This window comes from Hippopotamus amphibius, chromosome X, assembly GCF_030028045.1.
Source record: "Hippopotamus amphibius kiboko isolate mHipAmp2 chromosome X, mHipAmp2.hap2, whole genome shotgun sequence".
Classification (NCBI taxonomy): domain Eukaryota; kingdom Metazoa; phylum Chordata; class Mammalia; order Artiodactyla; family Hippopotamidae; genus Hippopotamus; species Hippopotamus amphibius.
Genome location: NC_080203.1, coordinates 48,198,602 through 48,215,091, shown reverse-complemented (window position 1 = coordinate 48,215,091; position 16,490 = coordinate 48,198,602). Strand labels below are relative to the sequence as shown.

The following is a 16,490-nucleotide window of genomic DNA, read 5'->3' as shown; positions in this document are numbered from 1 at the left end:
CGTGTATTGCCACTGATATTTTAAGTTCATAGTGAAAAATCATTTCAATGTGTCCTAGGCTTGGTCCCCTTCCAAACCAACCCCCAGGACAATAGTTTTCATTATTACCTTCTGTCTTTGCCATTCTGGATGGAATTCTGTGCACAGAAGTTATATACATATATGAGTATATCTATGTAACAAATCGCAGCACAGGAGCCCCCTGGGCTCCCTCAGGCTCTGGTATGACATATTTGAGCCATATAAATTCAGCTTCTCCTCTGGCATCTGTTAGCCGACTCACTTGCAACTCCACCTCAGCAGTGGTCTCTCAGTCCTCTCAAAGCAGAGAAAGAGTGCCGTGTGCTGAGAGACCATGGCAAAGAATCCTCCAGAGAACTGTGAGGACTGTCACATTCTAAATGTAAGTTGCTTCATATTTTTTTCCCTTTTGAGCAGAAGCATGGCTTTACAGATTTATTGTATTGCAATGTGAACATTAAAAAGTAAAATCAAAAGTGACGAATTCTGGCTTGCAATTTTAAGGGCTATTGTGTGTTATTTTATTCTTTCTGTTCTTTGCTTAGGCAGAAGCTTTTAAATCCAAGAAGATATGTAAATCACTTAAGATTTGTGGATTGGTGTTTGGTATCCTCACCCTAACTCTAATTGTCCTGTTTTGGGGGGGCAAGCACTTCTGGCCTGAGACACCCAAAAAAGTAAGTAAACGCACATTGGATAAATGTTTCTGTTTTGAGTTTGATTGAATTTAATTAGTTATTGACGTATAGTATTCTGAAAATGAAAATCATTAAGTTCCTTTTGTGTTTATTTTTTGGTGGTGTGAAAAACAATCAAGATTTCACTCTCCCTTTTTTGCCTAATTATTTTGGTAAGGGAAAAAAATGTGTTTTCTGCATTTCGGTTAGTAATGATAAGATGTAGAATTACCCACTCCTTTATAATGCTTGGCTTTAAGGAGTTAAGATTTCTCCTAGAAGCAAAATTTTTACTGTAAGAAAAAAATATTTTCCATCTTTCTTTCAATTATCTGGGCAGAAACTGATGGAAAAGTAATTATACTACCACATAAGAAGAAACCTCCAGAAATGGTAGCAAAGGATTTTCAGGGATTATGTTTCTGACTTAATGCATCTGCTCTGTGGACAGTCAGCAAACTCCTTTAAAGAAGGAGCAATTCTCATACCTGAGTTCACGTTTATTTGTGACTCAAAACAAAACAAAACAAAACAAACAAAAAAAACTAGAGCTTTTCAGCTTCTCTTCAGCCACAGTCGTTGCTGTCCCACTGAGGTAGTAATGCTACAAGGTAGAAAAGTGACACCAAGTCATTAATTACAGATATCTCAGAATTCTTCTGATATTAGAGTTATTTGGTGAAGCTTGGCTGGCCATTGTAGTTGATATTAGTGTACCCTACACTAATATCAGGCTCTGGCGTGACATATTTGAGCCATATAAATTCAGCTTCTACTCTGGCCTCTGTTAGCCAACTCACTTGCTACTTCACCCTCTCTCAGTCCTCTCAAAGGGCTCACACACAACAGGCAAGTTTAGATGTGACCCAAAGAAAATCATAGTCCCTTAATGCCAACAATTTCCATTTGAAAGAGAATTAATAAATGTACAAGCTATAAGGTATGAAAATGGTTTTCTGGCTTTGCCACATTTTTCTGTCTGCATGTGGGATGTTGTTATTAATTTGTCATAGGATTCTCATTTCTATTTGATAACAAATGTAGGAAGGGAAAGGCACGAATCCAGGAGGGAGGACAAAATGCAAGAAGATAATGGATTGGTATGAACCATTAGGAGCCAAAGGAGTGATAGGAGCAGAGAGGAAAGAATATGGATCAGTGAGGAAGGAGAGGCAGGGGGTGGGGAAGCGTAGAAAATAGAAAATCAACTGGACAAGTTTCCAAAAGAAAACAGAGAATGAAGGCAGAGCCACCTTTGGATTCTTCACCTCTGCTACCATACCCACTTTCATTTAGTCCTAGAGACTACCTTTTCAAATTTAAGTAAGAGGGAGAATGAATTAAGTTTGCTTGCTTTTTTATTTATACTTTGTTCCAGAAAGGATTTCAGGCATCGTACATTGCCTATAGTTAGCCCTTTCTCTTATCTCTCTCACTGCTCTCTGCTCCTGAACTACTTACCATTCACATGTCTTTCTAGAGAAGCCACCTATATTCAGACTAGCAAGATGGGCAAAGCAATTGCGATCAGGAAAGAAACAGCAAATGAATGAGTGCCGAGATGCATTCCAATGCAATTCGGCTATTACTTAGCTGATTCCCAAGGTGACATGCTGCCCCACAATTTGAATCTTGGATCCTCTCGACAATTACAGATGGGTTAGAGGAGAATAAACCCTTTCATCTTCCATGGCCATAATGTAGTTAACTGGGTGTAGTAGGTAGCTAGACCTTTTGACCACCCATACATATCTGCCTAAACATCGGGCCAGATAGCTTTTCTGGTTTTATTGTAGCCACTGGAATTGTAAATTCTATTCTGAAGAAGTTTGTGGGTTTTTCTAAACTTACAATGCTATTTGTCTCAGTGCAACTATAAATTACTAGGTGGGGACTTTGCTTTTATCTAGCAAGTTGCCAAGTTCACTAACAGAGCCTATGGTCACCTCTGCTTCTGTATTATATCCTCTTTGCATCTCACTCCAGTTTGCTTTTTTATACATTATAAGGAGCAATCCTGTGATTCCTCAAAGCAAATGTAAAAACCTAGTCACTGCATGCACAGAAGAGGTGGAGTATGTTCCGGATAAATTTTATCAACAACCAAATCAAGTTCAAGAAGTAATCCATCTTAGGATGTAATTTTTAGCAAAGGGATCCTCAAAAATGAACAAAATCATTACAAAGTAATCTGATAAAGAACAATAAATAGGTGTCTCCTGGGGCAAGTTTTCTACCACGAACAAAAGTTGTTTGTTCTCCGTTCCAATGGGGAGTTGCAATTTATTGCCTTTGATATATAAGTCCTGGCCTTCCCCACAAGTCCAGGCTGTGTCTATTGCAAGCCGAGGAACCAGCTGGAGATGCAAATGCTCCACTAAGACCACTACCTTTAATTCCCAGACAAAAAACCCCAGGGAACATCTATGTTTCCAATGGCTAGGGCTGCCAATAAGCCTGCCTCGGAGCTGACTTATGAATGCTGGGAAGTGAAGAGTAGTCAGATTAGTCTTGGAAGAAGATTTTCAGAGAAAAAGGATCCAGGCATCTTGCACAAATTAAAGAGGCTCCCCTAAAGAGTATGGCCTGGCAAGAAACAGCAGTTAGCAGATTAAAACCCATGCTTTTCTGGACTTTCCTTTACAAGCCTTTGGAAACTGTGGGGACTGTGGGGCCCTTGGTGGAGAGAACCAGTGATGCTGCTGTGCTTATGGGTGACAGTGATGTGTTTGGCATCCCAGGACTTCCTCCAAGTTCTTAGCATTTGCTCCTCTAGCCTCCACCACACCTCCTTTTTATTTTGCTTTTTGACATCTGCTTATAATTAAGTGTTTAACATTCCACATCTGGTGTTGACATTTCCATCCCAGTAAGTTCCCCCCCACCCCTCCTCCTTCGATTACCTCCCACCTTGGTGTGGACAAAATATCCAGATTCTTGATCTGAAATGGGGACTAAGCCATGCTGGACTCCTTCTCCTCACACACCTCAGGCCTGAGTACATGTGCACACGAGAGAGACAGAGAGAGAGACAGGCAGAGAGAAAGAGACAGAGAGAGAGAGAGGAAATTTGGGAGAGCTGCCGCACTCCCTTACAGGCTACAGATCCCCAACCCAGAGCCACATATAGAAGCCACTTGAGCTGAATGAAAGCCAGTCCATTAAGTTCTGTATTCAGCTTTCTTAACCAAGCAGAGGGGACCTATTTAGCCCCAGAGATTTTGAGAGAGAATCACAAAGCTCCACTTCCAGGCAGTGACTGCCCAGGCATCTTTGTAGCAGATTCCCAAGAGAAACATTCTTGCTTAAAGCTCCCGGTACTACACATTGAACTTGAAACAATCAGAAGTCAACTTCCCGGCTAATTTATCCAACATGGAGAAAACAAGTCAGAAAAATCCCAGCCTTTAAACCAACAGTTGATAGATGTAACACAGATCTTGTAACCTATCCCCTCCAATCTTCTGCCTAGAATGAGGCAGAAGAATAATAAATTAAATGAATGAAATGCTGCCCTTTCTGCCATATATAGGAACTGCCTGGTGACTTTAGGGCTATTTGGAAAGCCTAAGTCCTAAGGTCCACACAGCAATCCACAGACTCCTGGGGATGTCCCCTCAACTTCTGCATACTACCAGGATGAGATGAGAAGAGGTAGGATAGGTGGGCATCCGTCTGCCCTCCCCCCTCACCTCAACTGCAGATGACCTTTAAAAGTGTTTCACTCAGGACTGGACTGCAAGCCCAACAGCATTCTAGGTTGAAAATCCTTTGCTCAGAAAAAGCACTTTCCTGCTAAGTCTGGATCAGGCTTTCTTGAGCCTATTTCTTTAAGTTGGCCAGAGATCAACTTTCTTCACTCTCCTTCTAGGCACACGGGAGACACAACTTTCTTCACTCTCCTTCTAGGCACACGGGAGACACAACTTTCTTCCCCGATTTCCCTAGGCTTTTCTACACAGCAATTTGGTGGGTAAAATGTGGGTCTGGAGAAGCATTTCATCCCTTCAAGGGAAGAGAAGGAGATGGAGCTGGAATCTCTTTAGCAGGGGTGCTGAGCTTCACCAGATGGTGCCACATCAGCATTTTTAAAAAGACTTCATTTTACATTCCTCCCAATCCATTGCAAGAGTAAAGTCTATCCTTGTCCAGCAACTGTCATGGGTCAGCTCTTGCTCTGCTGCTGAGGGACAGCATCCAATTATGTAGAGTAAGACTCTGGCTACTAGGGGCACATTCGTATTCAGTCTCTTCATTCTCCTGAGGCAGCATTTGCTGGGCAAGTTAGGTGGTACCATCCAGAAAAAACCTAGGTCTTCAAAGGGAGCTGTACTTTAGTGGCTGAGAGAGGGATTGGGGCTACTGTAGGGAAAGCAGCCCGGGAAATCAACAGGTAGTAGCAATCCAATGGTTCAACCTGACAGGTGTCAGCCAAATCTGAACAGAATTGATTTTGTCAAACTACTATATATAAAATAAACAACAAAGACCTGCTGTATAGCACAGGGAACTATATTCAATATCTTATAATAACCTATAATGGAAAATAATCTGAAAGGAATATATATATATAATATGATTTATATATAATATATATATATATAAACTGAATCACTTTACACCAGAAACTAACACAACATTGTAAATCAACTATACTTCAATTTAAAAAAAAAAGAATTGAATCTATATGTGTATGGCTGATTCATTTTGTTGTGTAGTGGAGGCTAACACAACATTATAAACAACATTATAATTCCAATAAAATTAATTTTAAAAAAAGAATTGATTTTGTCAACTATTCAACATTGCATCTGGCAAGAGGTAGGAGATAAAGACGGAAACCGAGCCTCCAGAGACATTTGGTGACTTGTCCAAAGTCACACAGCTTGTAAACGGCAGAGCTGAGGCATAGTTGAGACTATGACTAGAACCTAGTCTAGAGAGTCTTTCCACTATTCTTCAGCTGCATTTAAGAATAAGGAGTGAGGAGGGTAGTGGATAGGGAAAAACTTCTAAGCCAGCTTGAGTCTCTAGATGAAAAAAATGTGTTTTTTTTTTCTTTTTGAAAAAGTGGAATGTCTGTGCTGCCTATGCCAATTTTTTTCAGGACTGAGAACTGGTGATTGAAGATGCAGAAGTCCAACTTTGCATAAGAAACAATGTGTCTGCTCTGTGTTGGTTAAAGAAATACTCAGGGGCCCTTTAATTCTCACAGGCTAGGTCGGTAATAATATGGTACAATGCATTCCCTTCCCTTCCTTCCAGCCTAACACCTGCTAGCCAGCTATTCTAAGCATGTATTTCACCTTTGGAGAGTGTACCTCATAAACAGACAGTAAAGAATGAAAGTGGGGAGAAGAACAGCTAGATTAATCACAGGTTTCAAAAAACAAACCTAAGCCAAATGTCCTCAAATCCCTTTCAGGACAAGCTAAAGCTACTTGCCCCCAAAACAGATCCATCACACTGAGGTCTGAGGCAGCTGTACTCTTTATAAAAAACTTTCTTTTCTGATCTCAGAGATTGTCACAAATTGAGGCCAGAGAACACAGCAAACTATGAAAGGGGGATGTTAGGGCTCATTTGCTGCCTGAGTGCAGGATTTAACTGGATGAGGAAAGAATTCCTGGGCAGGGAAGAGAAATGAGTTTGTGTTCTCTCCATGTTTTGTCAGTGTGGTCTTCTTACATCCCTCACTCCTTGGGCTTTACCACATATCTATCTCATTTCACTTCTGAGTCATATTCCATCCCATTGGTTTACCTGTCCAATGCCACTGTTCTGGTCCTTCATAGCTGAGACCAACCTTATGTGTGGATGAAGTGGGAACCCATTTGAAATGCAGCTGGAAAGATGCCCTTACCCTTAAAATATCTCATTCCTGGTGTTATTGTGCTTAAAATCTACCATTAGTAATTCATTCCTTTGAGTTAAGTATTACACTCAATTTTTTTAACAAACACCCATCACTAATATCTTAGTGTGAGATCATTTGTCAGATTGCTTTCTTCTTTGATGCAATGTACCTGAAGCACCAGCAGATTCCTAGATGTCTAGACAGGAGACAGAGGAATAGAGGGAGATGGGAAGAGGAGGAAGAGCTAGGAAGGTACAAAGGGAGCAGGATATAAAAAGAACAGAAAAGGGAAGCTAGAAGCACCAAAGACTAATTTGCACTAATTTGCCAGTTTGGTGAAAGTATACTTATATTCTGTCCCCATTCTGTCCTTCCTGGAATAAAGCTGAGTTGGAGGCAGTCTGAGATGAGCTACTGGGAGCCCACTCACTCTTCTCTCAAACTGGTCATCTTGTCTCTGCTTTAGTTTGTACCTGGAGTGGACAAAACCATTTATTCCCTCACCTCCAGAAAGACCCTCAGCCCCTGAGCCAGTGAGCTTCATAGACAGAAAAGTACTTCTGAAGCCAAAGGCATGAGCTCAGTCTTCATATGGGCCAGTGAAGCTTGCATAGCCATTACCCAGGCAATGTGCTCCACAGGGACCTGGACGAGACGGTATGTCTGGATTTGCTCAAACCCATCCTTAAGCAGTCCAAAGTGGGCCACCAGCATCATCTTCCTAGACAAAGGACAGTCTGTTCCAAAAGGACACCTTTGATAGCGGAATTCCATCTGAGTGAATATATAGCTCCCCACCCCCCACCCAGAATTCACATATACATGAAGTCATTCTGATCCCACCACCATTACTAACAAAAAGGCAAACGTGCTAGTTAATAAATACAATCAGAATGGACCCCTCCTCCCTCACCAAAAAAAAAAAAGAAAACCTCTTTGAAAGAATGCTGAAAATAATCAAGATCTGCTGAGCTTGGCAGTTTCCAAGAGTTTTCATCTAGCAAGGTGTCCAAGTGAAGCGCATTGCCAACAGTGCAGGAAAACTCATTCCACAGAAGTACACTGAAATCCTAAATGTCACCAGTATGGTTCCATAGTCTTCTACCAGTGATTGAAAATACAGCCTGTGTTTTCTCTTTTGCCCAGGTAGGCAGCGTTCCAACATCCCCTAGTCTCTAACCTCATTTTTCCATGCAATAATCCATCAGTTGTGCTACTGATGAAACAAACACCCCACCCCACCCCCAATGAGTAGTGGTGTCAACATTTGTCTGAACAATGGATAGTATTTCCAAAGAAATTCCCCTCTGTTGGGAGATCTGACAAGGCTGGATCTGAAGTAGATGCCTCTCTCCTCTACTTAGGTCAGGCCCACTGAGAGCTCAATTTGTTGCCATAGGTAGACGTTTCTCAAGCTGGCTGCAGAGCTGGAACTGAGGACAAATTTATAACGAGAAGCAAATAACAAGTCTAAAAGAATTTGCTACCTGTCATGAAGCAGGCCAGACTTACTGTGTTAACTCTGCAGTTGCTGGAAAGTTCTAAATACTGTTTTCCTTCCTCTTTTAAAATATGGTCTCTTAAAAGACCTTGCCAATGCTCAAAATCTGTCTTTAGTAAAATAAGAATTTGCCATTGGTGGGGAAAAAGTATTCAACAAATACTTCAGCTCTGACCATGCCCAAGGCACTGTAGGGCAGCGAAGAGGTAAATGACATTGTCTCTTGTTTTCCTGTTCAGCAACTACATCAACTTTTCACACTTGAAGTAATATTGCTTCTACAAACCCTTCCAACTTGTTTTTCTACTTGACGTGGGGAAAATTTAACCAGGTTATACTAACATTCAGTCACAGACACCAGCAGACATGAAAAAACAACCAAAACCAGCGCAAGCTCTACAAGACTGCCGCTGGGAACAGTATTATTAGAAAGCAATGTTGGCTCTGTAGATGACTTGCTTTTTCAGGCTTTTCGTTTACCAAATGTTTTCCATAAGGAAAAATGAGTATGAAGAAACTTGATAGCCGAAGGCCTGCTAACAACAGGAATAAGGTAGACTTCCACATGGCACCATCAGGTCTGGCCTGGTTTGTGACAGGTAGCAAATTCCTTTAGGTTAGTTGTTTGCTTCTAGCTATAAACATGTCCTCAGTTATAAGTAATGGGCTTATTAATAGACTGGGATACTCTATGAGACTGGTCTTTTTGGTCCTTAGAAAGAGAACTGTCTCTTCTAGAAGCAGAATAGAGTCTGGGGTTTTGTTTCAACCACTCAAGAGCGACCTGATACGCAGCTTTGCCAAGGTGATCTTCTTGGGACACTTCATATTACATAGTGCATATTACAATTCACAGTTGTTGAATTCAATATACAGGAGAATCTGGAGAACTTGAAGTCAGCTGAATCGGGTTTGGAAAAGGCAAATCAGGAGTAAACGGAATGGATTCAATTAGCCCATAACAGAGAAGATTAGGGGAAGGCAGCAAATATTTCCTGGAGCTTAAAGGGCAAAAGGAAGCAATTGAGGTCAGAATAAGACTATTTCTAGTATTCACCAAATAGAATGGTCTTCAGAGTCTAAAAAGGACAGATCCAAGGCTAAGACAATATTAAATCCCTGGTTGGATAAGCAGATAAAGAGCAATACCAAGCATTCTAAATCTATTCAGATCTCTTTCTCAGCCCTAGTGGAGTAAGTGGGAGACCACTGAGTACTTAGAAAGGAAAGTGGTAGCTTAAGGAAGCAGTATAGGTTTTTAGTGATTCCTCTGCCTACCACAAGTGGAAAGCACCTTACAGGCTGGTTTGCAAAATATCATTTGCTGTTTAGTCAAGGCTGCCAAGAAAACTGTCAGAGTTCTTAGTAATTAGTTCGGTAACTTGGCTTGAATACAAAATACTGGCTCTGAAGGGATCCCCATACCAGCTCCAGTGCCAAAAAACACCTCACTTTAATCTCGAGGCTCAGAGAATTCACAGCGGCAAGCTGCTGAGATGGCACCTCTCTACAAAGGCTCTGGAAAAAGAAGATGCCCCAGATATTAGCCAATTAAAGTGTCTTATGAAGGGACATACTGAGTATCTTAGAACTTGTTTTCCTCTGTTCTCCCAGACATATGACATGGAGCACACTTTCTACAGCAACGGAGAGAAGAAGAAGATTTACATGGAAATTGATCCCATGACCAGAACTGAAATATTCAGAAGTGGAAATGGCACTGATGAAACATTGGAAGTACATGACTTTAAAAATGTAAGTTGGATATTTTCCCCCTAAGGCTTCCCGCTTAAAATATTAGAACATCTGAGTCAAGTTAAAAATAGCCTATAGCCTCCATTTAATTTATAAGACAAAGCGTTCCCTTTTAATTCAAATTTTTCAGCCTGGGGCCCTGACAAATCATGAAACTCATTAATTGTGGCTATTTCAGGAAGTTTTGTTATTTTTTGTCTGTTTTATAGGGATACACTGGCATTTACTTTGTAGGTCTTCAAAAATGCTTCATCAAAACTCAGATTAAAGTGATTCCTGAATTTTCTGAACCAGAGGAAGAAATAGATGAGGTATGTAAGAATAATAATAGTAGTAGTAAAAGCCATAATTTATTGGGAGCTAACTCTGTCAGACATTGTACTAAATGCTTTACCCTTGTTTGAGTCTCACAGCAACCCTATAGATGGGTACTATTATTATCCCCATTCTCAGATGCAGACGAAAGAGTGACTTGCCCAAGGTTGGAAGAGCTAGTGAAGAACAGATTGGGATCTTGAACTCAGGCCTTTCAAAAAAACTAAAGTTCATGCTTTTAGGTCCAACACTGTACTTTTATACCTGGGTAACCATTGACATTATGTACATTTGCTTCCAAACCAAAGATTTCTGGTAAGAGGGGTGAGCCAGAGGAATAAAATCAATACTGCCAAAGATAATATCCTAAAAAGAAGCTCCAAGTCCACCTGGATCCTTGCCACTTTTGTCACACTGTGACATTCACCTATTCTAAAGACTTCAGGTCAATACTACTATATATAAAATAGATGAACAATAAAGACCTACTGTATAGCCTAGAGAACTCTACTCGGTATTTTGTAATAACCTATAGGGGAAAAGAATCTGCAAAAATACATATATATGTATATAGATAAATGAATCACTTTGCTGTACACCTGAAACTAACACAACATTGTAAATCAACTATACTTCAATAAAAAATTAAAAATTAAATAAAAAAATATTTCAGTTCATTCACCTTACCATTTTATGCTGGGCTGCTAATGGAATAATCCACCTTTAACATCACTAGGAAAGGCAAAAGCAAAGAAGGTGAGAACTACAGTGTAATACAAATTTTCTGAAAGCAAATTCTCCGAAAGCAAATTCTCCTAGGCCAGGGTGAGGTAACCTAGGGCACCAGTGCTATTGCTGAATTGCCCCTGTAGGCCTAGTGGGAGATGGAGGATTATTGCCTAAAATACAGCCATCAGTAAAGCCCAGGAGACTCAATTTTTCTCTGATATTCTGACTGTAATTATGGTACTTTGCTATCAGTGGAGGAAGAAGGGGAACCTTAGCTAAGGCCATATTGTGACAGCATACCTCCACTGTATCCAGAAGAAACAACTCTTGGGTTGGATTGGTTTGTTTTAGTGGTTAACTGACAAATCTAAACTGAGATTATGTCAATGGCACAGTGGCCACTCTATATACTGTAAATATCTCTTTCTTTTTCTTCTGTCTTTCCCAAGTTCTTATTCACTTTTCTCTTGCTCAGCTCTCTCCATCTTAGCTCTCTTCTACCCATTTACCTTTTTCTTTTACTTTTATTATTTTGGGGGGTGAGGTGGTATGGGGATCGCTTTTTTCTTTACATTACCCAAGTCTCAAGGTTGTCACTAGCTCCCACAGACATGCTATTAGTCTCCTCATGTCCAGAGAAGTTACAGACCCTGGTTCCTAGAATTTCTAAGAAAAAGATTTCCCCCAAAGATGATGCTCTGCTCCCAAGGTCTCTGGCAAGTGAAAAGTTTCAGAGATTTTTTTTTTAAATAAGCCTAATTTGGATGCATCTGAGACTTCCAGGATATTAGGGATTACTATAGGAGGCAAAAGTAAGATGAAAGGAGAATCTATAAGACAAAAAGCTATTTTATTCCAATATCATATGTTGCTTTTTACAGGAAATAATGTAAGCATTTGAGGAGGGCCAGCCAGCAATGACATCCTGAATTGACACAAGATTTATTTTTTTGAAAAAGTTAAAGGCAGGAACTTCCCTGGCAGTCCAGTGGTTAGGACTCCAGGCTTCCACTGCAGGGGGCTAAGAGTCCATATGAGGTGCGGCCAAAAAAAAAAAAAAAAACCATTAAAGGCAAAAGCCCATAATGTCTCATTTTGGCCCTAATTTATTCTTGTTCACTTTGCCAGATTGTCTAAATAACACAAGTATTCATCTCATGATAGCGAAAGTGCTTTATCTTCAAGAAAATTTTTTATATTCAGGCTACAAATTTTTTTATGAGACAAATTTGTGGTCCTGAATGACAAAAACCCTCTTATTCCGCACTTCCCTCACCACTGTATCCATAGTTTGTACATGTTAAACATGCAGAGCAGGTATATAAATAGCCCTGATTTTGCTAACAAAGCTAGTCAATGTACCAACCTCATTTTATACAGTCCCTTTCAGTGCATCCCAAGGTCTTTAAACTCAAGGGCAAAGGAGCTAGGACAAGAGTTTTAAATAACTAGGAGAAAAATTATACAAAGCCATATTTCAAAGAATAAAAACACTGAAATCATAAAGCTTGGAAGAAACAAAGGAGAAAAGGAAAAGCCTTATTAAGAGTAGGGGAGAGATTGAGTTATCTGTAGTGAGGTGGGTGGACCTAGAGTCTGACATACAGAGTGAAGTAAGCCAGAAAGAGAAAAACAAATACTGTATGCTAACGCATATATACGAAATCTAAAAAAATGATACCGATGAACCCAGTGGCAGGGCAAGAATAAAGATGCAGATGCAGAGAACGGACTTGAGGATGAGGGGCAGGAGGGGAGGAGGCAAAGGGGAAGCTGGGACGAAGTGAGAGAGAAGCATTGACATATATACACTACCAAATGTAAAATAGCTAGTGGGAAGCTGCTGCATAACACAGGGAGATCAACTCGATGATTGGTGATGACTTAGAGGGAGGGAGGGAGGGTGGGAAGGAGTCGCAGGAGGGAGGGGATATGGGGATATATGTATAAATACAGCTGATTCACTTTGTTGTACAGCAGAAACTGGCACAACAGTGTAAAGCAATTATACTCCAATAAAGAGCTTAAAAAAACTGGAAAATGCAATGAAATAGATTCTCCTCTAGCCTCCAGAAGGAACACAGTCTTTGATTTTAGCCTTCTAAGACTCATTTAAGACTTCTGACCACCAGATGTGTAAGGTAATAAATTTGTATTGATTTAAAAAAAAAGAGTCGGGGAAAAAATGTCAAAGCCCAAGAGACAAATGATTAAGAGCTAGGTATACAAGACAACTACTTCCAACACTAGAAACAGAAGAGAAGGCAGTGTTCTTGACAATATAAGAAAGTCTACCTAAATAAAAAACATTCTGTGAGACAAACTCTAAGCATCTAGAATGAAAGGAGTAAAATAGTAGTAAGGCCAGTGAAGTCACAAGAGACTTGACTTTGAAACAAAAAAGATATCTTTTGGTACTACAACTATACCATTAACAGGCAATCCTGTAAAACCAAAATATTATTAGGTTTTACATTCCTACTTAACTGATTTCACCAATTTGGATTATAGGAGTGTTTTTCACCTTGAGATCAAATTCAGCTTGCAATTCTAGTCATAAGCCTAAAACAAGGCAGGCACTCGCAGCATCCATTTAAAAGAAAGAAAATAAATGTAAATCACTCAGGGTTCCAGAAGCCCAAATTAAAACATACATGGCCCAGTGGGAGGCCCAGAAAATGATGGAGAGCCTTCCTGACTTTAAGGGAAATGGTAGCAGAGAAGGCTCCTGTTCCAGTGAGCAGCCTTACTGTTAGATGGGAGAGGGATGGACAAGTTGTTAACTCTCCCAAGGGCACCTACTGTATGCAAGGCACAGAGCTACTTCACTGGGAGCTCTAGGACTGGAATTATTATTCAGACTTGAAATATGGTGTTTTCCAGTATCCCTTAATGTCTCACTCATTTTATTAATTTCTCTGCCTATCCCCACCCTGAACTACTTTCTTCTCTCAGAATGAAGAAATTACCACAACTTTCTTTGAACAGTCAGTGATTTGGGTCCCAGCAGAAAAGCCTATTGAAAACCGAGACTTTCTTAAAAATTCCAAAATACTGGAGATATGTGATAATGTGACCATGTATTGGATCAATCCCACTCTAATAGCAGGTATGGCCTCCTCCTCCGCCTCCTTCTCCTCCTCCTCTTCCTCCTCTGTTTTCCAAAGTCAGTTACAGGTTAATGTTCCCAGCATTCAGAGACTACATTTCTAGGAAGACAAATGATCAGCTTATATCTTCTTCGATGAAACTGTATATGCTGACTGCCAGTGAGGAGGGAATTTTTCACAGCCAAGTTATAAATCAGATAAATTAATGCTGACAGGCTTTTAAATATCCCAGCAAAGATAATGCCACCCTAATGTGAGTAGTGATAGCAAAAAGCTAATCTGTCTCTCTTTGCACATCTATATTCATTGTAGTCAGGCTACCAGACTATGGCTCAAAGCATTGTGTGCCCAACCCAAGAACAGAGGAGAGAAGAGCCAAAACAATGCTCTGCTGTCTCAGGAAGGATTTTCCATGTCAAATGGTGGCATTCTCCCTGGAAGATAGGACAATCACTGCAATACACATTTCTTTGTGGCTATTTTAGGAATCAGTATAAAAGTAATTGGGTGTTAAAGGTGCAGAATAAAAGACTCCAGCTCTCAACTTCCAGTCAGCCCATAGAGAGGGCAAAGGTCCCTGGACATCTTATTCTGCCCAGCTAGCATAGTATTTGGCCTGCCTCATTCTGGACAGCATAGGTTACCATATTACCCAAGAGAGAACACGCTAACCAATGCAGGCGTCTATTTGTACACTTTGGCCTTAAAAAAAAAAAAAAGCAACTAAATGCAATTGTGGTATCCTGGAGTGGATACTACAATTTCTGCTTCAAATCCTTCTCTTTAAGGAGGTTAATGGAAATAATGATGAAATCTGAATAAAGACTTTAGTTTAGTTAATTGTATTGTACCAATGCGGATTTCTTAGTTTTGATAATTGTACCGTGGTTATGTAAAATGCTAACATTAGGGGAAACTGGGTGAAAGGAATACAGAAACTCTGAACTATCTTTGCAACTCTTCTGTAAATCTAAGATAATTTCTAAATACAAAGTTTAAAATTTTTTTAAGACAGGAAAGAGAAGGGATGAGGAAGGAGGACAGAGGGCACTGAATCAAATCAGGCAACCAAAAAATATTTACTGAACACCTACCGTGAGTAAAATCATTGTCAGAGACACCAAAGTCCCCTGCCCTCAGTTTTTAATTTAATATGCTAATAAGGCAAAGCAGTGTTTGATGCCAAACAAACAAAGCAGTCTGTGTACATGGGAATGGTCAAATATCTTTTGGAAGATCTCCTTAAAATATCAGCTGCAGGAGCTTGGAAAAGTGGTTCACACATGCCTAAATGATGGCAGTGAGAAGACAAAATGAAAATCTCTATCCTCAAATGCTAGTCCCCCAAGCAAAGCAGTTGCATCACAAGTTTATGTTTATTACCTTAGTTTCAGAGTTACAAGACTTTGAGGAGGATGGTGAAGACCTTCACTTTCCTACCAATGAAAAAAAAGGCATTGAACAAAACGAGCAGTGGGTGGTCCCTCAAGTGAAGGTGGAGAAGACCCGTCACGCCCGACAAGCAGCAAGTGACGAAGAACTCCCAATCAATGACTATGTGAGTTCTGTTCATGTTTTTCTTGTTAGAGGAAAAACAAAGAGCCCTCACAAAACTCACTACCCCTCAGATCAAAGTCACTGAAAGGAGAATGGTCATTGTTTTAACAGAAAAGTATTTAAGAAGCTTGGAATCCCTTGAAGACTCGTTCAAAATCCATGTTGTCAATATTCTATAATAGACGATAATGGAAAGGAATATGAAAAAGAATATATATATGTATGTACGTATAACTGAATCACTTTGCTGTACAGCAAAAATTAACACAACATTGTAAATCAACTATACCTCAATAAAATTGTTTTAAAAATTTTTAAATTAAAAAAATAAAATCAATCTTGATCTAATCCACTGATATATCTCCAAGATCAGGCTCAGGAACTTAGTTGCTCACCAGTCCCCAACTCCTATAGTCTTATACTCCTTCCCTGCTTGGTACACCTCTTCCTAGTGAACCTTCCCCCTCCAACACTGGCTTCTTCTTCTTTCAGACTGAAAATGGAATAGAATTCGACCCCATGCTGGATGAGAGAGGTTATTGTTGTATTTACTGCCGTCGAGGCAACCGCTACTGCCGCCGCGTCTGTGAACCTTTACTAGGTTACTACCCGTATCCATACTGCTACCAAGGAGGGCGGGTTATCTGTCGTGTCATCATGCCTTGCAACTGGTGGGTGGCCCGCATGCTGGGGAGGGTTTAATAGCAAGTCTGAGCTCGAGTGCTTAAACTTCTGGCAGCCAACATATAATAAATGCATGCTATTCAATGAATTTCTGCCTACGAGGCATTTGGCTCCTGGTAGCCAGTACTCCGGAATTACTTGTAGGTAATTCTTCTCTTCATGTTCTAATAAACTTCTACATCATCATCAATGGCCTGATTCCTGCTGAACACACTGGGTAAGTGTTTGCTAAGAATATTCCCTGCAACTGAAATGGAGCAGATCTGTCTCATGTGGAAGACAAC

The 16,490-nt window shown here is 40.2% G+C and overlaps 1 protein-coding gene across 1 annotated transcript; it reads left to right on the top strand.

Annotated features, from left to right (window-relative positions):
• The first annotated feature begins 355 nt into the window (after positions 1-355).
• On the top strand, positions 356-16,224 carry TNMD (tenomodulin). The gene is made up of 7 exons (XM_057717602.1): positions 356-403; positions 567-698; positions 9,671-9,811; positions 10,021-10,122; positions 13,811-13,964; positions 15,354-15,523; positions 16,015-16,224. Exons 1-7 carry the CDS (start codon positions 356-358, stop codon positions 16,222-16,224), a joined length of 957 nt encoding a protein of 318 aa, XP_057573585.1.
• The last annotated feature ends 266 nt before the right edge of the window (positions 16,225-16,490 follow it).

What these genes read in the sequence shown, in the direction of transcription:
- TNMD (XM_057717602.1), top strand. Translation starts at nt 356, where the DNA reads ATGGCAAAGAATCCTCCAGAGAACTGTGAGGACTGTCACATTCTAAAT. An exon ending in AGGACTGTCACATTCTAAAT is followed by an intron (nt 404 to 566) that starts GTAAGTTGCTTC and finishes TTCTTTGCTTAG; the next exon opens with GCAGAAGCTTTTAAATCCAA. An exon ending in CAGAGGAAGAAATAGATGAG is followed by an intron (nt 10,123 to 13,810) that starts GTATGTAAGAAT and finishes TTCTTCTCTCAG; the next exon opens with AATGAAGAAATTACCACAAC.